The 22315-nt window shown below is 57.4% G+C and overlaps 1 protein-coding gene across 1 annotated transcript in view; it reads left to right on the plus strand.

The window, feature by feature from the left end:
• LOC114508849 (CUB and sushi domain-containing protein 1) overlaps positions 1 to 22315 on the plus strand; it is a 416019-nt gene that overhangs the window by 179610 nt on the left and 214094 nt on the right. Inside the window, exons 9-10 of the mRNA XM_036011116.1 lie at positions 12163 to 12250; positions 22143 to 22267. Coding sequence (XP_035867009.1) covers positions 12163 to 12250; positions 22143 to 22267 — 213 coding nt within the window. The remainder of the gene's footprint in view (positions 1 to 12162; positions 12251 to 22142; positions 22268 to 22315) is intronic.

The raw sequence follows: 22315 nt of genomic DNA on the forward strand, positions 1-22315 counted from the left end.
CTGTACTGTTCTCCTCCAGTGTGCCGGCCCCCGTGCAGAACAGTGAGCAACACGGAAAAATCCGTTGACCGAGGGGCTTACCCTGCGTGGGAAGAGTCCCAGATAAATAACTCGCATGGTTCCTGGTGGTGTTCAGGGCCCTGAAGGACGTAGCACGGAGCGCTGTGCCAGACCGGGGTGCACAGAGGTGCTTCTCTTCCTCGGGGTGTCCGGGAAGGCTTCTCTGGGAGGTGACGTCAGTCTCCGTGTGCTGAGACGAGGGCAGGGATGGGCAGGTGGGGCGGAAGGGCATTTCAGGTGCAAGGATGGCACAAGCCTGGAAGTGCACCCCAGTCGTTCAAGGACGGGACGGTGACTCTCACTCAAGGTCACGCCGACGTCCCACAATTTTAAGTCCTACGTGTTGGACTTAACACGTGACAGCAAGTCCCGTGCTTCTGTACTGGGTCAGGTCTCCCGGTCCAGACGCGGGCATCCCCAGAGCAGCTGGCCTGTCCCCCAGGCTGCCTGCACGCACCTGCCGGGCAGCAGGCTGAAGGCCGGTGCTTGCCTTCCGGTCTGATCCGCTCCCCCCCGCGCACCCTGCCCAGGGCTGAGAGCACCCCGAGTCAGCCGCCTCCAACAGACGCGCCCCGTTCCTCGGCTGTTCCTTAGGACCAGATCGGTCCCGGAAAGCTTCCCACTCTCTCCCCCATGCAGTGCGGCCCGTCCACTGCTCTCGGTCGCCTGGCCCCCACGCCTACCCAAGCCACCGCCCGTGTCTGGGCTCTGAACGCTCCTGCCGCCTCTGTCTGCCCTTGCCCAGCTGCCCGGTGGGCGGGTGGGCACGGGGGCCTGCGTGACGTGAAGGGGGCCTTCTCCCCGGAGTGTGTCCGGAGGTTTCCTGCTTCCGCTGTGGCGAGATGGGCGCCCTGGCCCCCTGTGCGGCCGTCGTTGGAACGCTCTGGTCTCTCTCCTTCCCGGGAGCCCAACTCTTCTGTCCACACGGACGGTCACTCCGCTTGCTGTGCCCTTCGGCTCGCTCGCCCTCAGGTTCCCGCTGACCCGGCATTTCCCCTCGGGGCCCCACCTGGACCCCCACGCCGACCCCGGTGCTCCCCCTCTCCGTCTCGCTCCCTGACCGTGTCCTGTCCTTGGCTCCTGCCCCCTGGTCCACTTGGGACCGGACGTGTCCTTTGGGTGGGTATTGTTTAGGGTGATCTTCTTGTTAACGCCCCCACCCCCACCCCAAGAGCGAATCCCGAGCTTCCCATCCCGGGTGTCCACCCATGTCGGGCAGAAAGGATGCCGAGGGCCTGAGTGGAAGGGGCCGTCTCCATTGCGGGGCCACTTCTACTCTCAGCTGTTATTTCTGTGGGGATTCCGACTGTCCTAACCCACCAGGAAAACCACGCTGGGACACTGGGATCCTATGCTTCCTGGGGGGCATACAATTGCACGGTCTGTCGCAGAAACACGCAAACACCTCTCGCCAGCTCTGCACCAGCACACACTAGCACCTCAGGAAACCCGCTGCAGACCCTGTAGAAACGGAACCCCCGGCCCACCTGCTTCCGGGGGACAGGCGCGCTTGCCTGCGGTTTATCTGCGTGACGGTGCAGCCAGCCCTGAGGTCAGGGAGGACGGTGCCAACCTTGCGGCTCCCAGCCTCTGTTTACGCGGTGCAAGCAGGCGCTCTTTCCTTCCTCCCTCGGTGTCGTCAGTGCCCTACCGTTTATTTCCCCTGCCCTCTGTCTGCGGCCGGTGTGGGGCGCCTTCCAGCTCTCCAGCCTCTGCTAAAGCAAACCCGTGTGTTCTGACCTCCCCACACGGGACCTCCCTGAGGATGGGAACCACGCACACACGCAGATTCGCAGGGTCCTGGAGCCGCAGGAGAGCACGGCTGAAACCACTCTGCTCGAGGTGCTGGCGGGAGGAAGAGCAGAGGAACCCGGCCTTGCAGAGCCCGGCTCTGTCCAGAGCCAGGCTGGCGCGCTGCGTGCGCGGTCACCACGTCTCCGCGGCGGCCGCAGCTCAGTTTCGTAAGGAAACAGGGAAACGTAGGCTGAACGTGCTCTGATGGTGGCAGGCAGTGTTAAAACAGCAAAAAAAAAAAAAAGTATGCAATTTAAAATTGGAGTGAACTATTTCAAAATAATATACTGGACTGTGCAGGCCGCACCCCAAGTTCCGCACTGTGGCCGCGCATAATGACACGCACACGCGTGCAGTGAAGGGAGGGGACGCGCCCGAGTGGCGGGCGGGTTCGCAGGGAAGGAGCCGCGAGAAAGAGGCGAGGGGCGTGTCCCAGCCAGAGCCCCGCCCCGAGGGCGACGGCCCGTGCGTCCTGCGCCTCCGACCCGACTGGGGGTCCCGGGGTTCACGCACCAGCCCTCCCCCGGATGAGCAGGTCCGCCCGCGCTGGGTGCCCCCCCCCCCCCCCCGCGTCCACCCTGACCTCGAGCTGCTCAGGCCTCGCCCCGACTCCTCCCGAAGGCGGGGCCCCTCGGTCCCCCAAGCAAAGGTTAGACCTCTGACCTCGCCGCTCCGCACCCGCCCCTCACCCTGCTCCGTCTCCTCTTCCCCTTGGGCGCGTTCCCCACCTCCTCCTCCTCCTCTTCTTTCTTTCTTCTGCTCCTTTAAAGGTCGTTCTTAGGGCGGGGTGCAAGGACACGAGGGGAAGGTGCGGCGTCCCGTGCACTCCTGGTCCTCACCCCAGCACAGGCCCCCTCGTCACCGAACCCCCCCCACCACCAGGTGGGACGTTCCTACCGAGGAGGGGCCTGCACCCACACGTCAGCGACCCCCCCCCCCCCCCGCGAGTCCCCGGCTCCCACCCGGGTCACTCTGGTGCCACGCCTTCCGCAGACTCGGACAGACGGACCCCAGCACGCGTCCGCCCTCCCGGCCCGGCACAGGGCAGGCTCCCGCCCTGCGACCCGCCGGCGCCCCTCCATCCCCGCCCCCGGCCCCGCAGCCCCCCAGCCCCGCAGCCAGGCGCAGTCGTTTTCGTTGGCTGTTTTCAGGGAAATCCCAAGTGATCGGCAGTCGACACTTTCATGCCTGAAACGTGGCGTCCCCTCCCTTCTCCTGCCTGCAAAATGTTGCCTTCTCCACAAGGCTTGAACATTCTCTTATTGAACAAACGCTAATACATGTTGTGTGGTATATTATAAAACCATGTATAGCACACAAATCACTTATATAAAATAAGTGTTTATTAATATTACAACTATTCCATATAAGCAAAAGTATAGCTATTAATAAGTATTCCGTTGAGTATATTTATTTACTGTAAATTTTAATAGTAATTTAATCATGTATGAATACACATGTAACATACATAAGTGGCAAATATGTAAAGTGTATTCTACATGTTGATATGACTTATATTTACTATATTAGGAAATACCTAAATATAAGATCCTGAAATCACTTATCAACTCTTATGAGAAAGGAACTTTCTGTCGGTATTTATTACTCAATTAATATTTCCTATTTTTTAAATCTAAGGTTTAAATCTAAGGTTCTTGGCAAATGAGGTTTTACAATTTAAATATGAGTTTATTATCTTTAAAATATTTAAGTGTGTGATCTTTAAATATAAATATAAAACATTTATGTGTGTGTTTTCCTGAAACCGGTTACATTATGCCTGTGAGATACTCCCATTTCTCTAAATCGCACGTGAAGGTTACTGGCTGGGTGTTTTCGTCCTATGGGAAGTCATAGAAATCGGCCTGGTCCGGTGCTGGCTGGGCTGGTGGGGACCATGAGTCGTTAGGTGCCTAGTGCGGCATCTCTGAGCCGACCCTCAAAATCACTCATGAGTCCTAGGTGCAGAGCCCTTGAATTTGCACAAACAGACCCAGGGTGAGTGCCAGGCCGTGAGACGTCCGGGCAGCCTCCTCCCCGGGTGCCGGCCGGCCGCGCTGCCTCTGTGGGACCGGGGACCCAGGGGACAGCACAGATGCGGCTGTCTGGGCCGGCCGGCGCACACCCAGGGCCCACTCGGAGCCGGCCGTGGGCCCGGACGCCCAGCAGGAGGCCCGGGCTCCGGGCTCCGGGCTCGGGCACAAACTGGCTGGCGAGCTGCTGTTTTGACGGAGCGGTCATTGGGCTGGTGTGGGAGCCGCATGCTCCTGTTTCTCATTTTGTGTGAACAGCACGCATCTCCGTGTGATCCGAAGGCACACAAGGGAAGTGCTCCCTCTCCGAGCATTTGCCGCCGTGGTGACTGAGCTTCGGAAGGATAATGACTAATACGATCGCCTGGAAAGAAACCCACTTGTGTCCCTCCCTGGCAGAAAAACCACTCGGAAGAGGAACGTGAAAGGGAAGAAAAGGCTGTGCAGTGAGAGCATTCGGGGTGCTTAGGTTTGCCCCGACCGGAACTGCCCCGCAGGCGGCAGACGGCAGTGAGAATGATGCCGGGGCGGGGGTGGCGGGAAGAGAAGGTTTCCTCCCACCTTCCAGGTCCTTCTGGCTGGACCCATAATCAAATCGACACGAGGCCGAGTGACAGGAGAGAGGGTTGTGAACTCCCGGGGTTCCCTGCACACAGGAGCCCCGAGGACACCCTGGGCGGCGGGGGAAGGGACCTGCAAGGACCGGTGCCCAGGAGGAAGGGGGCTGGGCTTTGGGAGGTCAGAGGGCAGGAGGCCCGTTCCCGGGAAGACAGACGGAGAAGCCGGTGTCGGTCAGTTCATGTCCGCTGAGCCGCTGTTAGCCCCAGGACCCGGGGAAGGCCCACGGGTCCTCCTTGTCTGTCGCCCCTGGCTCATGTTCAATGACAGTTATCTGTGGTGGCAGCCCCCTCCCCGGAACAGGCCCCCTGCCTGAATTCTTCAGGAGCTAAAGTCTGTTTCAGAAACTAAATTCCTGGACATCCAGAGAGATTCGTGTGACACTCACGGCAGTGGGACTGGAAAGAGGAGAACGTGGGTACCACGCAGAGGTCACACTGAGGACAGCGGGCCTCCGATTTCCACGGTTTCAGAAGTCGGCAAGTACAAGTGGCCGGCAGCAAAGAGAGAGCCCATCCAACATGCCAGGCACACTCGGTGGCTCGGAGACCCGCCCACGCCCCTCCCCCGAGGCCTGCGGGGTCGGTCTGAAAGCCAGCTGCTGGTTTCCCGGGACCTGTTGGTCTGGGACCCAAACCAACTCAGGTCAGAGCAACGTGCTTCTGATGGCTTATTTCTGCATATGCGGCGTGGGACCCTAGTGTCGTCCGGTCAATAGGAATTTATCGCTCAGATGTCCACAGCTCATGTTTCACCTATTTCCGTGCATTTGTAAATATTTGCACGCCGTTCCAGGATCAAACCCAGCAACGGCTCGGGGCTGTGCAAATACTCTGCAGAAACAGAAAAGTAGCAGACATTCTGTGATGCCTGTGGGAATTTCCCAGGTGATATTCTAAATCAAAACAATCCCATGACAGCTAAAAGCAAACCCAGAAAAGGGTGTTACTACAAAGGCAAAATGTTGTTGAAATCAGGTTTTCATCACGGTATCAGAGTTTCAGGAAGGGGGAGAGTGGGTGGGAGTCAGCCCTGCCGAAATAAAATCTCTCTGCAAATCCGAAAGAGGGAATGCGGTGAGAACTAGACTGCTTTTCGTTTCCGTAAAGAAATACAAGTCTGGCCCTGGCTGCTGTGGTTCAGTGGAATGAGCCCCGGCCTGTGAACCGAAGGTCGCCGGTTCAATCCCCAGTCAGGGCCCATGCCTGGGTTGCAGGCCAGGTCCCCAGCAGGGGGCGCACATGAAGCAACCACACACTGATGTTTCTCTCCCTCCCTCCCTTCCCCTCTCTCTAAAAATAAATGAATAAAATCTTTCAACAACAACAACAATAAGAGAAACACGAGTCTGTTAAATGCAGAAGGAGCAAATATCAGAGTTGACTTCCTTCAAACCGAGTACAGCAGGGCGCTCTGCAGCTCACAGCTTCCCCAGCTGCCCACGCTCCCAGCGGGGCATCCCTCCGCTGGGGTCAGTGATAAGTGGCGCTGCGACTGAGGGGTTTCCACCGGAAAGCGTCTGTGTGCCACCCCTCCTCACCGCCACGCAGCGGAAACCTTGCCGCCGCTCTGAAGGCCCCAGGCGATCGGGAGCACTCCCCAGACCGACCCAGCCAGAGCACGTCCTCAGGTCTCCAGAGCATCAACCAGGGACAACAAAAATGTGCATAATAAGCCACAGGAGCAGCGTCTCTCAAAAGCGTGTTTATTTGAATGGTGCTTACGTTGGATTCTTTCTCCCAAAGCTATAAACTAAATTTTAGCTCAAGGAAATGGCATCCTACACGAAGATTTAACAGCAAGCCAATGCGAAGCTCCAGGGCTTAGCAGTGGCTGGCGGGGGCGCACCTGTGGGTGGTCTGTCCGTCTGGTCTTTTCCGGCAGAACTGGCCCCGGCGGGATTTGAACTGAGGCCTCCTGGTTGGAACCTGTGGTTCCCACGTGTATATCTGGTTGGGAAGACGGACAAACACTCTTTTTCCTTCACTGCTGATGCTTAATGTTGTTTTTCATCATAAAATGAGTTTCATTAAGAAATGAAGATATATATATATATTTTTTTTTAAGCCCCACTTTAATTTACAGAGTGCTTTAACACATAGTCTCCCTGGTCAGGACACATGGACTGCATAAATACATGGAATCTCTCTCTGTCTCTCTCTCTCTAAAATCAATCAATAAATAAATTCTTCCTTGTACTTCATTTTTAACTATTTCTGATTAGTATACTCATGTAAACCTGTCTCCACTAATGGGTTTTTCTGTAATTTCCCTTGTCAGAGAAGTGGAGTTGTCCTTGGAACAGTGCAGGGGTGAGGGGCACGGACCCCACACAGTGGAAATCCTGTGTGAACTTGACCCTCACAACCACAATGGCTCACCGCCTCCCGTGGCCCGGGAGCCTTACCGATAGACAACTTAGTCCATCAGCACGTATTTCGTGTGTTGGGTGTGTACCTGCTGTATTGTTGCAGTGTGGGGAGCCAGAGAAGGAAGGTGGAGGAGGCCAGAAGAAAGAGAAAATGCAGTCACAGACTGTGCCGGGGGCCAGTACCCCCCTCGGCACAGGCTGCGTCCTCCGCCACTGCTCGCGTCCAGCCGCGGAGTTCGCTCCCAGTAAATTCACGCTGGGTTCTCACCGCCACTCACAGGACGTGTCCTCAGAGGACCGGAAAGTTTGGTGGCAGGAGAAGCATGTCCCCCCCTGCCCCACACACACCTGTTATGGTCCTGAGAGCGTCTGATGAGCCGTTGTGGGCCAGCACGCTTCGAACAGGCCATTTAAACATGCGTACAAACTACACCGTGTCCGTTTTCCACCCTACTTCAGAGCCATTTGCGGCTGACTGGTGCCGGTGCGTCCCCTGGGGGGACCTCCCGTCTGGGGCTGGCGTCCGTGGGTGCCAGCTGAGGGGTCCACCCGCCGCGTCATTCCAGGGCTGGGTCTGGGCTCCAGGGTTTGGACTAGAGTTTAATGTATCTATTAACATCTGTGGTGCGTGTCTTCCGAGATTGGGGAAGATATCATTCCATCATTCCACAAAGTTCGCGTTAAAGCGATATTAAGTCGGTAATTTCTCTCCTGTGCCGCGTTTCTCCGAGGCGCTGGGGACCCCGCGTGGCTCAGGCTCATCTCCCCAAGCCCCCCAGCCCTGCAGCGCCGGCTCCCAGGGAAATCAGCCGCTCACAATGCGGGTGGACTGGGGGGCTGGGGGCCGCGGGCTCCCTGTTTCCTCGTATGTGTTTGTCCCTGCGTTTTCTCTGCCATCATGCCATCGAAAGCCCGTCTCTGTTTCAGGAAATCGGCCACATTAAAGACAATTTTAGTGAACAGGTTTGGGCGACACTGGTTAATAAGACTGTGTAGGTTTCCGGCAGTGTCACTGCCCCAAGCCCAGTCAGTCTCCTTCCGTCTCCGCGGACCCACCCCAGCCCCTCCCCCGCCCACCCCCCTCTGGCGCTGGCCCCACGAGTGTCTGTGTCTGTGTTTTCTGCATTTGGACCGCCCCCACTTTCCGCTGCTCTCCTGCCACTTGCGAGCCGCGCCGCCTGGTCGGTTCGCTCTGTGCGCCCACAGAACTCCGGCGGTGGGCCCCCCTCTCCCTAATAAATAAGCCACTCTGCCACCGCCTGTCAGAGATCCCGAGTGTTTTCGTCCGACTTGGATGGGCACCTCCAACTTCTGCCATTTCTTTTGACTGCTGGTCGCTGCTGGAAAAATAGAAAAGGGGCCGTGGAGGCCGCCACGGGTGAGCCTTTACGACGTGTTTCGGACGAGCGCGGCAGGAAGCGTGCTGTCGTCGGCTGCTGCAGACACACGCACAGGGCGGGCCAGTCCCCACCGTCTCCGTTCACAGGGTCAGGACCACCTTGCTGGCGGGACACGGGAAACCTCTGACCGACGACGGCAAGGAACACAGGGCGGAAGCGACACCGGCATCGGGGGTGAAGTGACTGAAACTGGAACCTGTTTGGACGAGGTTGAGCAGGTCAGGTAGCAGCCCACTGCCCCCTGACTGGGAGTGGTGCGGCCAGAACCCGGGGGCCGGAGGACAACGCTGCAGGACTGCCGGACGGAAGGGAGCGGGATCGCAGGTGGGTGACGGACGCAGGACCTGCTGGAACACACACCCAGTGTGAGATGCACGGAACACGCAACTACCACGCAAGCCATGTTAAACATCCAGTCCCGTGGCATCAAATGCGTTCACGCAGTTGGGAACCCAGCACCACCACCTCCTCCAGAATGTTCTTATCACCCCGACCGAGTCTCTGCACCGTGAACAGGAAGTCCCGGCCTTTGACCCCAGCTTCTGGCCGCCGCCGCCACCGCGGGACTCCCCGGCTCTGAGAACTTGCCGCTCTTCCCGTTCAGCCTTTCCGTGCCCCTCGGTCTGCATACACAGTGAGTCTTCTGTGAACAGCACACAGCTACACATGTAACTGCGTCCTGTCTCTTTCTTTTTAACTCCGTGCTGCCAGTCGGTGTCTTCCGACTGGGGAGTGTGTTGGTCTGCTAACGCTGCTACACCAGACTCTCGCAGCAGCCGGGGGGCAGTCACGCAACAGGAGGTCACTCCTCGGGGCCCCGGAGGCTGGAAGTCCGAGAGCTCGGTGCTGGCAGGACTGGTTCTTGGGAGGCCTCCCTCCTCGGCTCGTGGGCGGCCATCGTGCCCTGTGTGGGCCTGGGTCCTCACCTTCTCTCCTTGTCAGGACACCAGAGATACTGCACCGGGGTCCAGTCTGATGACCTCGCCTTGACTCAATGGCTTCTCCAAACAGCAGCCAAACTCTGGGGCGTGGAGCAGTCGGGCGTCAACACAGGGATTCTGGAGAGATGCGATGCAGCCCGTGCAGAGGGTAGCTTCTGTGCACACTTACAGACGTGACAGAGCCCTGGCTGGCGTAGCTCAGTGGATTGAGCACGGGCTGTGAACCAAAGCATCGCAGGTTCGATTCCCAGTAAGGGCACATGCCTGGGTTGCAGGCCATGACCCCCAGCATTGTGCATTGATGTTTCTCTCTCTCTCTCTCTTCCTCCCTTCCCTCTCTAAAAATAAATAAATAAAATCCTAAAAAAAAGACGTGGCAGGCGAGAAAGCACCTGGCTGTGACCACCGCGTCTGTGTGCTGCACGTCGCACAGCCGTCCGTCCCTCCCGCCCACCACCACTACCCTGCTCCATGTTTAGTTGGTTTGTTGTGGTCACACATCATGATCTCCTCGTTTCTGTCTGTATAGTCCATAGGTGTGTTCTTTGTGGTTGCCGTGGAGATTGCACACACACACAAACTCTTCTCTGCGGCCTCCCCGGCAGGTCACACTACACCTCTGTCACGGCCCTGTCAGCGTCGGTGTGTGACGACGTTTATGCGTGTGTCTTTCCGTCCGGCAGAAAACGAAACACGTGGAGTTGCGAGTCAAGTTTACAAAATACCGTGTTCTTACACTTCCGTCTGTGTTGGTTGTTAAGTGTTGCATTTTCGTGTGGTTCTGAGTTACCATCGAGTGTTCTCTCCTTTCGGCCTGTAGCGAAGTTCCCTGTAGTGTTTCTCACAGGGTCGGCACCGTAGCGACGACATCACTCGGCTCCCGCTGGTCTCCAGTAGGGTATTTCCCTCCCTTCCGGAGGACCGCGTGGTTGGATGCAGAATTCCCGGCTGACGGCATCCTTCCCTCGGCAGCTCCAGGGATCCCTCCCCCGCCTCCTGATCGACAGGGCTCTTGCTGCTGAGAAACCCGCGGACGGTTTTACTGGGAATCCCTTGTTTGTGATGAATCTCTTTTCTCTTTCCGCCTTCAAGGCCCTGTGCCTTTGTCTTTGACTTCGTATCCAACCGTGGGTCTCTTTGGGTTTTCCTGCTGGGGGTGTGTCGAGCTCCTCAGGTTCATAGATCCGCACCTCCCCTCAGATGTGGAGAGTGATCAGCTCTGACGGACTCGAGTTCAGGTCTGAGAGAGCGGCTCCGAACCCTCGTGTCCCGGGTCCAGTGCGTGTGTCTCCTGGGGGACCGCTCCTGGGGGTTAATTTTGTCCTCTGGCCAGGCCGCGCTTTCTTGTTTCCTGGTACCCCTCGTGACGGGCCCCACAGACGGGGCACTGGGGGCGCACAGAGGCCCTCCCTGTCTCTGTGGAGCGGTGCGGTGCGGAGGGCCCCCACTACCTGGTGGGTCCCCGGGGCTGGGACCAGCCTCAGACGGAGACTCCGGATCCACTGGGGCTCTCCTGGGCGCGCATCCCGCCGGAGTCTGCGTGTGTGCTCCCCTGCCCCTCCACCTGCTCGGAACCGTCTTCATCTCCCACGGGGCCTCACTCTCTCCCCTTCCCGCTGGGTGCTAGGTGTTCCATCCTCGGCCCTCGGCGTCCTGCCCCAGGGGTGCCTGCGGCCGCCGTCCCTGAGCGCCTTTTAACCGCAGCTGGGCCCGCCTCGGCACCCAGGCTTTGCCGGCCCCTCTGAGCACAGAAGCTGGCCCCTCAGGCGGCCCCAGGGCAAGCCGGAGCCTGGCAGACGAGGTCGGCCTCGCTCCTACTTCCCCAGGGGGAGAACCAGGGCAGGCCGCTTCCTCCCAGCTGCCCCGGGACACAAAGACTTGTGAGAAATCCGAGACGGTTCCTGCCTTCCTGAACGTGGACTTGCCTCCCGGCCCTTGCTCAGCCGCCCTGGACCCGTGAGCGGTCTCCAGGGCTCCGCACAGTCCTTTTCGTCTACAGTCCTTAATTGGGTGTTCCCAAGGCACCCCGAGGGCATGGAGATCCCCACTCCAACCCCGGCTGATGCCACCCCCCAACCCCACGTGCTGGATGAGTTTTCAAGGACGCAGAGCCAAGGCGGCTCTGTCTGTCTGTCTGTCTGTCCACCACCTTGCTGGGCTTGGGCTCAGACCCCATCCTGTGCAGTGAGGGGGGACAGCGCCCCGGGAATGCGTCTCTGTGTGTGTGCTGGCCGGGACCACACTTCCCCGACTCCGCTCGCACCTGGCGTGGACGAGCGGGGTGGGCCGAGGAGTGTGGCCGTGGCAGCCACTGCATCCGACAGGCAGATGAGCCCCTCACAGATGGCTGGGTGCCCAGACACCGTGCCCCTGGGAGGAGGGGCTCTCGGGGGACCAGGTTCAGGGGGCCAGTCAGCACCTCTGTACGAGGAAGCCAGCGCTGCCTCTAGCTCCCGGGGGGACGTGTCTGAGGTTTAACGTAGGATGGGTCATTCTTGGTGAGATCTCTCTCGTCTCGGGCTGCACGGGTCATTACCGTCTGCAACTCACCCACGGGGCGAGAGTGAGGTCTTTCTTCTGCAGAAATGTGGACGTTTTCGCCGGGAAGCTGCCTTTTCTCATCACGCTGTTAATTGTAACCCTCCACAAAGTTGACCGTAATGAGCAGATATGGTGGGGTTTTTTTTTAATTAAATTTTGACCTCTTCCATGGAAGAAGTATTCAAACTAAAGAATACTGAAATCCTTTCATGGGATAAGGAGTCTGTGTTTCTCGGGGTAAGAATAAATGTGTGTTTGAACGGGGCCAGACTGGCTTCGTTCTTAAATCACATTTCAAGTCGGAATATTTTAAGGGCCAAACCTGCCCCGTGCCAGTGTCCTCCCGGGGCCTGTCCGCAGCAGCGACACGGGATTGTGACGGTGTTTTCTCTGTTGTGTTGCAGTGAGTCAAGGGGGCGTCGCTTTGGTCTCCGACATGTGTCCAGACCCGGGGACCCCCGAGTACGGGAGAAGAGCAGGGTCCGACTTCAGGTAGGAGACGAAGGCGTGGTCCGGCGGTCACGGTGTTTTCTAACCCACGGGCGATCGGAGCGTGTCCTGTGCCAGCGTCTTGTCCTTTCGATGGGAAGACACAGCCCCCCGATTACTCTGCGGCTGCCTCGTTTCTAGAGTTTCCAGTGTGCGCTGAGAATGTCCAGGCGCTTCAGAGTGTTTTCCACCGTGTGACCCCCCATTACACATTTCACTTGAAATGTATGTGATCAAAATGTGTCTCCAGGGGGATTTTTTTTCCTGTTTTAATTTGTTAATTTCCAATCGTCTAATATACTTTGGTTAATGTTTTTTTTTAAAAAAAAAAATAGATGGGGCAAGCCCTGGCTGGTGTAGCTCAGTGGATTGAGCACGGGCTGCGAGCCAAAGTGTCTCAGGTTCAATTCCCAGTCAGGGCACATGAGTGGGTTGTAGGCCACGGCCCCCAGCAACCGCACATTGATGTCTCTCTCTCTCTCTCTCTTTCTCCCTTCCTTCCCTCTCTAAAAATAAATAAAAATAAAATCTTAAAAAAAATAGATGGGGCAAAAATTCAACTATAGCTTCATAATTATTGCGTTAGATAAACTTTCGTAATGAGGAATGTAAGTGAGGGTGCCCTTTATTCCAGGAAATGTTACGATGCACTTGGCAAGGGTCGAGATGAACTAGAGACCGCCTTCCAGTTACCCCATTATTAATGTGGCCGTGGCAGTAGCTCTGTTTCTGTGGGTTTCCGCATTTCTCTCCGTTAGCTCAAGGAGCCTAACCCTTTTCCTAATAACTCAAGATGGAAACTCATATTGGGAGAAAGCCTCACAATCAGAGTAAAGGGGAATAAGAAATGCACTTTTCCTTTTTATAAGCTCCTCATGTTTAGACAGAGAAACAAAAAAAGGTATTTGTTGAGAGGCTAGCCTATGGAGTGAGCTAAAAACGGGTAGAAAACAGTGGTATTTTAGAGAAGGAAGAGGTATGTTTCATAAGATTTTCTCCCTGGATGATACTGTCAAGGGCAAATAAAGGCAGTTTTAATTGTATCTTTCCTCTCTGAATGTCCTTTATCTACTGTCCTTGCCTGAGGACACTGGCCAGGGCCTACTGTCATACGGCTGAGTAGAAGTGGCAAGACTAGATCTAGCCCCATCCCTGACCTCAGAGGGGACACCCGCGTTGTCATCCCTGAGAGTGACTTCAGTGTTCAGTTTCCCATAGACTCCTGTAATCAGGCTGGGGAGTACCCTCTCATGTGTAGTTTGTTGACAGTTTTAAATCAGAAATGGAGATAAAATTTTATCAAAAGCCTATCTACGTAAATTGATGTGATCTTTTTGTTCATCTAGTTTATTGCTACGAATTACTAGGTTTTCTGACCTTGCATCCTGGGGTGAAATGCATTTGGTTTCGATGTATGTCTTACATACTGTTGGGTTTAATTTCACGTGTTTTAGTTTGTTTGCATGTGTGTCCATAGGAGTCACCGGCCTACAGACTGTCCCTCTAATGACTTAGTCTGACTTCGCTCCCGGAGCACTGCTGACCTCGTACAGTTAACTAGGAAATAGTCTCTCTCCTGAATGGCCCATGGAAGTTTGTATGGAATCAGCAATACTTCTTCCTTAAAATTTTCGAAAATTAATCGGTGAAGCCATCTGTAATTACATTTTCTTATGAGGAGGGTTTTTAATTACAAACTCACCTTCATTTCTACTTTCAGGCCCACGCAGGTGACACAGCGCTACCTGAGTGAGCTTTGGCAGCTTACATATTTCAAGAAGGTTTTCACCTTTAAGGTGTCAAGTGTATTGGCAGAAAGCTATTCATAATGTTCTCTTCCCATTCTTGAAGTCATTGACGATATCACGGTTCTGATTCCTGATACTGGTAACTTCTGTTTTCTCTTTTACTTGATCCATCTGACTAGAGAAGGCCAATGAATTGATCTTCTCAAAAAAGAAAAAAGAAAAGAAAAGAAAAACCCCATGTATCGGGTTTCCCTGGCCTTCTTCTGCCGGCTTTACTTGCACTGCACTGACTCTGGTCTGGTCTTCAGCTCTGCTCTTTCCTTATTTCCCTTCTCCTGATCACCACACGAGTTATTTACTCTTCTTTTTCTCATCTCTTAAGACTGAAACTGTGACGTCAGTCCTTTTTACTTTCCTAGTGTGGACTTTTAGTGACATAAATTTCACTCTAACAACTGCTTTAACTGCATTCTGTAAGTTTCATGTTTTCTTTTTCTGGCAGCTCCCGATACATTCTATTTTTTTTTCCTGTGATTACTCTTAGATCCACGGGTTACTTAAAAGTTCCCAAATATCCAGGGATTTTCCAAGGATCTTTGTGCTCAGAGAATGTACTTTGTATTACACTTCAGTCCTTTGGAATGTATTGATGATTGTTTTCTGGCCTAGAAATTCTTCATCTTGGCAAACATTCCGTGTGCCTGGCAAAGAACGTATGTCTTACCTGGGCGGAGTGTTGTAGGAATGTCCGTCAGGTCGAGTGGGGGAGGAGCGGTTCAAGTGCACGGCATTCTTGCCGATTTTCCTGCCTCTGACTCCGTTTCTGAGAGAGGTGCAGGCTGTCTCCCGGGACAACCGTGGATTGGTCAGTTCCTCACTGCGGTCCTGTCGGTTTCTGTGTCATGGCTCTTGCTATGTTATTAGGCACATGCATGTTTAATATTGTTATGTCTTTTAAAATTTTTCCTCTCTTTGATACTACAAAGGGACCATTTTCATTCTTACAACATTCTCTTCTCTGAAACCAACTTTGCCTGTATTAGCATAGCTTCCCCAGCTTTCTTTTGATCACTGTTGCTAGGGTAACAGTATAGCTGGACTCTTACATTTGCTTCTGCACCCAATCTGTTGTACTGCATTTTTTTTGCTAAAATGTTTTTCAAAAATATTCTGCCCTCACATACTGCTGGAAAAGGAGTGAGTGTGCTGATTCTTATTCAATACTATCATAAAAATTGGCAAATGCTATTTTCTTAAATGTTACCCTCAGTGTGGAGCATGAAATAATAACGATAAACATTCCATACTTCCTTGTACTAAAATAGGTTGATCTGGCTTCCGTCTTGAATTATGCTTTACATGTGTTTTTTGTACCATTATGCATGGGTCACTGGCAAGTAACGATTTATTGAATTATGAGTTCTTTCAAATGTTCGTACATTTCAAAATACTATATCAGCAACATCACATGTGTTACTGTCACTCACAGCTCATCAGAAAACACTTTAGAGATCACAAAGCTGTCAGTCTCCTGACGGCAGTCTCAGATTTTCAGAAATTCTAATTTTTATTCAACAGCTTGAATCTTACCATTGGCTGCAAATATTTTCCATTATGTTTCTCGAACAAAAAGGGTCATTTGCTCATTGCTTAGCATATCTGACAAATATCTGATGCTAAGCAATAATAGCTTATCGGCAGCTCTTCACATAGCAAGGCATTCCGTGAGAATAAAACAGTTAATTCAGTCAACTCTTCGGCACTTTGACACATGGTTTTAATGTGCATCAAAGGTGTGTTCCATAGTCAAGGGTCAAGGTTCATTAAAATTCATCAGTTATTCTGCTCGGTCAAGGAACTGGAGTGAGGTTGGCTTTTTTCTTTTCTTTTTCTTTCCTGCTGGTGCACGGCGCCAGTCACTGTGGCCACGGGAGGTCACGTCAGCTTCACTCACCATCGCTTTTACACCATCAGTGCGGACGCCACCCCGTGGGGAGGAGCCTGTCACCTCTTAGCGTCAGCAGAAAAACGTCCCCCCTCGGACAGGGTCGGTGGGCCCCACTGTGAGCAGAGGTGCCCCTGACCTGGCGGGAGTTGGCTGTACGCAGAATAAGCATTATTGTTGGAGTCACAAGGAGAAAGAACGTGCTGTTCGGGTGTTGGACTCATGGCAACTGAATAAACACTCGGTGTCACTGCAGGGGGGAGTCCGGGGCGGGGTGGGGGCTGGGGGCGGCAGAGGCGCGAGATCCACGTCCGAGTTCCGGCCGCCTGCACCCACGGGAGTTCATGCTGACGCCCAGGGGCGCGGCCACGCGGGGCCACCTGGTGGCCGTTACCTGGAACGACGTGGGGACGCTCTGGGCATGTAACCAACCCGGGGCACAGGCTGGTGTTTCGAGCAGAGCGGGGATCCTCTTCATTGTCTAACGCCTTCCTGAGGCTTCTTAACGGGAAGCAATTCCGTTTTGTCTCCATTCTTACAATCACAACAAACGCCTCACACAGAATCCAAACTGACGGCCAGCGCTGTCAGGATGAGCGGGAAGGATTCATTTGTCGTTAGCGCTGTAATTGTGTGTAATTGGGGGCTGTTTTTATTCGGAGAGACGTCACTTTATTAAGTTGGAAAACTACTGCTCATCTGATGTATTTATAGCACTCTTCTCCTTTCTTTGGAACTCCCCTTTTTTCCATAGACGGTCTGAACGTCATCTTCAGGATCACCCATAAACAACTGTAGATGAAGGCAAAGCCTTCTCGGTTGAGCTCAGATACACTGGGGGACAGGTTTCTTCACCATTGACGGCTCCCTGAAAGACAGGCGCATGATCCTTAGAACCGCAGGTTTAGGCAGAGACAGCTAGAAAACCTCAGGCGCCGGCCTGTGGGGACGGAGCTGCGGCAGGAACGTGGCTCGCGCAGGGACCGCAGCACCCGGGACGCGCCTGGTCCCCGTGCCGGTGGGACCCGGGCACTACGCACAGGCAGACGCCACTGCCTCCTTGTCGGCAGCCAGCGCCGTGGGAACGGGCGCTGAGATTTGAGGCCGGATCTTCCTGGCCCCCAGGCCCCCGTCGACCTAAGAATTCTGCACAGTAGGAAGAACTCCGTTCTGATCAAAGGCTCGCACGACGGTGAGGCAGGGCCCCCTGAACGGGTGCAAGGCGTGTGGGCTCCCCGAAGCCCGAGCCGTGAGTTTGGGTGTCTGTGCCCTTGGCGTCCTCGGGGGCGGGGGGGGGGGGGCAAACGGCCCTTCACGGCGCCGGTCTGTTCTCGTCATGGAGGCTGCGGGTTCCGGGGGGCAGAGGACAGGCCCCCCGGTTCCATTGCTCACCGCTGCACCCCACGGGGCAGACTCCATCTCCCGCTGCACGGCGTCGGATGGGAGCGGCCAGGCCTGCCCTGGGGACCCAGCTCACGGCCTCGCCGGTGCCCTGCCAGACCACTTACGTCAGCCTCCGGGGTCAGAGGGCGTGTCATCGGCTTCCTCTCTTCACCCCCCTTTTTTTCATTTTCTGTTGAATTCGTCAGGGTGCATTGACGAGCACACTTGTACAGGTTTCGGGTGTGTAACTCTGCAGTGCGCCATCTGTGTGTGTAGTTTTACACACACACACACACACACACACACACACAGTGTTGTGTGTTCACCGCCCAAGTCGAGTCTCCTTGCCTCACCCTTCACCCCCCTTCACCCCCTTCCCTCTGGCCAGCACCCCGCTGCCGTCTGCCTGCGTGGGTGCTGCTTTGGTCTCTCCGCTTCGTCCCTTCACCCTCCTCACCCAGCCCCCAGCCCCGCCCCCGACAGCCATGGGCCTGCTCTCCGTGTCCGTGAGTCTGTCTCCACTTCCTTGGTTTGTTGTGGTCGTTAGGTCCCACATGCAGGGTTTCTCAGAACACGGCCCGCACTGACACGGGGGCTGGGGCGTCGGAGGAGCGGTAGCTGTGACCCCCACAATGACCCCCACTCTCAACCCACCGTCCGCGTGATTGACACTTCTGTGTCACCATTCACGGTGACCGCCACTGTTGTTGTGTCTCAGCACGTGTTTCCTCCGAGGGATGCTGCCGGAACACACCCGCTCTGTGGCGCTCGGGGGTGCCCGCTGGAACCGCGGGAGCCAGGCGGGAGGGGAAACCGAGGCGCACAGAGGCAGGATTACATGGCCAAGGCGAAGCAGGAAAGAACCCGGGACCGGGCCCCAGGAAACCGCTGTGGGTGCGTCGTCCCCGCCCCGCACGCACCTGCCTCGCTGCCCTCGCACCAGGAGCACCGCGAGCATCGCCGCCACGCGGACACGTGGACACGGGGACAGTGCTGCGGGGGGGGACGCCGCTGTTTCTCCACCGAAGGTCGACGCCAGGGACGGACGGCGGGGCCGCCTGCCTCTCGCTCTGTGAACACGCCGAGAGCCGCACGGACGGAGAGAGCACGGACCAGCAGATAAGCTTGTTTTCCCGAAGAAAGGCCTTTCCTCGTCGTTCACGGAGCTTCTCTTCCCCGTGGGCGCAGGAGCCAGGGGCCCGCGGGCCCGCCGTGGGCGACGGGGCTTCGTCCGCCTTGTCTAGGGCGTGCCGTGGGGCAGGCGGTGAGTCCCCGCTGCGGCCGGGGCGGTGGGGTGGTGCCGGGGACCCTGCCCCTGACCGTTCCGGACACCGCGCCCCCCCCCCCGTGTTCCTGGCTGGCTGACCCCCGCCCCGCTCCCTGTTCTCTAAGCTGCTGTGACGGACACCTCAGTTGCCCTCCAGGGCTGGGGCAGGTGCGCGACCTGGAACCCTGGTGTGGTGTTCCGTTCCCCGCCACCCCGCCAGCTCTTCCTCGTCCCCGGGACTCTTCACCGGTGTGTGCCCCAGGACGTGAGGCCCCAGGACATGAGGCCCCAGGACGTGAGGCCCCAGCCTCCCCCCTCTCCATGTGCCGAGAGGTGTTTTCCTGCACACAGACCGTGGGCGGCGGGGTCTCTCCTCCATGCACCGCCTCCTCCCCCGGCGCCTGCCCCCGGGGTTGTCCTGACTGTGCGCTCTGGAACGGGCCCTCCGATGCCCCCACCCCGAGCTCCCGTCCCTTCAGCGTGGCTCCAGAAGCCTCCTCTGTCCACAGTGACAGACGTGTCTGTGCCGAGATTTAATCTCACGCACATGCATGCGGATGGTACCTCTGCCCACAAGAACGTGAGCCCCGCAGGGAGGGGCTTGGCCGTCCTCATTGCCGTGTTCCCGACACCTGAGCACACAGGCCTTGGCTGACAGCGCGTGAGCCTCAGAGTGAATATTCATAAAGTCACTTGTGTCTGCTGTTATATAAGGGTGCATTCATTTTTCCATATTATACGGCAGTGACACATGTTGATTTGCGTGCAGAATTCTGGTTTGTGGGCAGGTCTCCAGGAATCTAATTATTCCAGAGAAGACAGCGAGTGAGCGAGTTCTCCCGGTGACCGCCTCTCCAGGTTAACGGGGGCCGTCCCGTCACAAATGCAAGTTCCTTCCTGAGTGGGACGAGGACATCTTCACGGGCGAATCCGGGAGCTGTCCCAGCACCACGCACCGTGCGGCGGAAGCCCGTGGTTGTGGAGAGGCACTGGAAGGCGGCGGGCAGGCGGCCAGCACCCCTGTCCCAAGGACTCTGCCCCCGCCCCTGCCCGGCAGTGCCAGCAGGCTGTTCTCTGAGGGGCGATCTGAGTGCGCCCAGGCCTGTCCACGCACCTTTGCAGCGGGGATGGCGCAGCACGATGGCCCGTGCTGGAGGCCGTGGGAGACATGGGGGCAGGTCCCCCCCCACCCCGCACGGCTCACTGGGGAGCTCGGCCCCCGGACCCGAGTGTCCGAGTGTCCACGCAGCCTCCTTCCCCGGCCCCCGGCTCTGATGTGTGTGCAGTTGTTGTGGTTGTTGTTGCTGTTACTGAAGCGCGAACACGGTAACACATAACACGCTTCTTCTGGAGCGGCACCCACGCCCCGTGGCTGGTGAACGACAGGCTGCCAAGACGGAAAGTCGGGCGCTGGGGCCCCGTGTCCGTCCTCGTATCCGACCGGCCGGGAGCGGCAAACCGGGCCCCCCTCAGGAGGGGCACAGAACGGCCGACCCGCCCTCCGGCCCTGGCTCCCCTCCCCCGTCGCCCCGCACCCCACCCGGGCCATGGCGGCCTTCAGAGCGCGAGGGCCCCCCAACGTGCGCCCCCCGTCTGCTCTGTCTCGTGTCACGGGACTCCGCCTCCCCTCCGGAGCCCAGAAAGGGGGAACGGAACACGAAAACTGGACCCTCGGTGGACACAGAGCTTGGAAGGTCGGGGCCCAGCCTGGAGGACACGGAGATGCCACAGATGTTTCTAAAGAACACATACATTCCATGTATGTAGCGTGGCCCCAGAGTCGGGAGGACGAGAAGCAGAAGTCATGAAAAGGTGTGTCTGCGGAGGAGAGCCGTGCTGCACGACCGGTGTGACGGACAAGCACCCAGTGTGTCTGCGTCCCGGCTTCCGCACGGGTTCCCCGGCGGACAAGCACACAGTGTGTCTGCGCCCCGGCTTCCCCGCGTCCCAACACCAGGCGTGTGGTGCCCCTCCCAGCACCGCTCCTGCGGCGTTCCCGCTGTCCCAGGGCTCGGCGAAAAGCACTGCCGGGGCAGACCCATGTGGGACACGCCAGGCACTCCGTGTTCTCTCAAGGAGGCAAAATAACGAGCCTTGGCGACCTACGTGTCGGTACAGGTGAACCCTCATTTGGCTTAGTCCGGAAGTTTTCACCGCGTCTCCCCGACTCCAGGCCTTTGCCAGCGCCCACCGCCACCCGCACACCCGCAGGGAGGGGCTGTGCAGGGTGTGAGCGACGTCTGGGTCATCTCCCTCGGGAACACCCGTTCTCGGGCTGCGGAAGAGGACTCCTCAGGGCGCCGGGCGGGAGAGCATTTCCTTATCTACCCCCTGCCACCCCGGTCTGTGATCTCAGACTAACTTCCTCTACCGCTCGGGCAGCGTCTCCCCCAGAGGGCGCCTCTCACCCCCATTTCCGCCAGCCCCAGCCTCAGGGCTTGTCGAGGGGAAGACTCAGGTACAATCTCCTGCTGCAGCCACGGGCTCGTCCGACAGGTGCTGACTCACTGCGCGACTCTGGGCGGACACCGGACTCGCGCGGACGCCGGGCTCCGGAGTGGTGCTGGGAGTGCCAGGCGCCTCTCCCTGGGGCTCGCCTGCGCACCTGTTAGACCTGACCCTCCCTCGACCTCCCGTGGCTGCTCCTCACCTAGGGCCTCGGGCGCTCAGGGGCCGCTCGGGAGCCAGAGCCGCGGCTCAGCTGACTCGGGGTGGACGGAGGGCCTTTTCTACAACAAATGCCGCCCCCTGTGAGGCGCATTTCTGGTGCAGGACACCGCTGGCCTTCTGCGGAAATAGTTCAGGGTGATGACAGCCGTGCAGACTCTGTACCGAGGGTCGAGTTGCACTTTCTTCCTGCGTGGGGCGAGCGTCCTCCTCTAGGTTCCGCTGGCACACTGACCACGAGATGCCCCTCCTCAAAGATTCGTCAGGGCGCGTCACTGCGGGCCGTGCACTCGACGCGTGCGGCAGCTCCCCGGGGCCGCTCCTCTCCGACTTCACGCCTGTCCCTTACTGACCCCTCCCCTCCTCCCCATCGTTACTGACCCCCTCCCCCACCCCTACCCCCAGCCCCGGCAGCCACCGCCCGGGCTCTGCTCTCCCGGAGCCGATGCCGTCCCCCCCTCAGAGAAGCAGAATCACGCAGCAGCTCCCGTCTCTCTGGTGCTGAGACGTTTTCCGTCCTCCTTTCTGCGAGACGTCGGTCCACGTGACTGATACCCGGCTTTGCTCTGTCCTTAGGGCACGCAGTTCACTCACAGTGTCCCCCCTGCACCCCCCCCCCCCGAGCCACAGCCCGCAGGGCCCCTTCGTTAGGCTGTGCATCTCGGAGAGGACGTGCTAAGGTTCGTGTGCGTTTGTTGAGCCAGGAGGCCGCAGAGCAGGAACCGGAACCCGCGCCCTGGGCCGCACCCCCGGGTGGGCCTGCGAAGAGGTTGAGGTGTAATGTTGCTTTGGAAGGTGGGCCCGGGGCAGCGCCCAGCGCCGCGGTGACTTCCTTAAGAAGCCACGGTCACTAACTGGGTTGTCCTCTGCTCTGTGCCCCCGCAGGGTCGGCTCCAGCGTGCAGTTCTCCTGCGAGGACAGCTACGTGCTGCAGGGGTCCAAGAGCATCACCTGCCAGCGGGTCACAGAGACGCTGGCCGCCTGGAGCGACCACCGGCCCATCTGCCGAGGTGAGGACCGCAAGGCGGGGCCGTCACCCAACCCTCGCCTCCCGGGGG

The sequence above is a fragment of the Phyllostomus discolor genome, chromosome 11 (assembly GCF_004126475.2).
Source record: "Phyllostomus discolor isolate MPI-MPIP mPhyDis1 chromosome 11, mPhyDis1.pri.v3, whole genome shotgun sequence".
NCBI classification, from domain to species: domain Eukaryota; kingdom Metazoa; phylum Chordata; class Mammalia; order Chiroptera; family Phyllostomidae; genus Phyllostomus; species Phyllostomus discolor.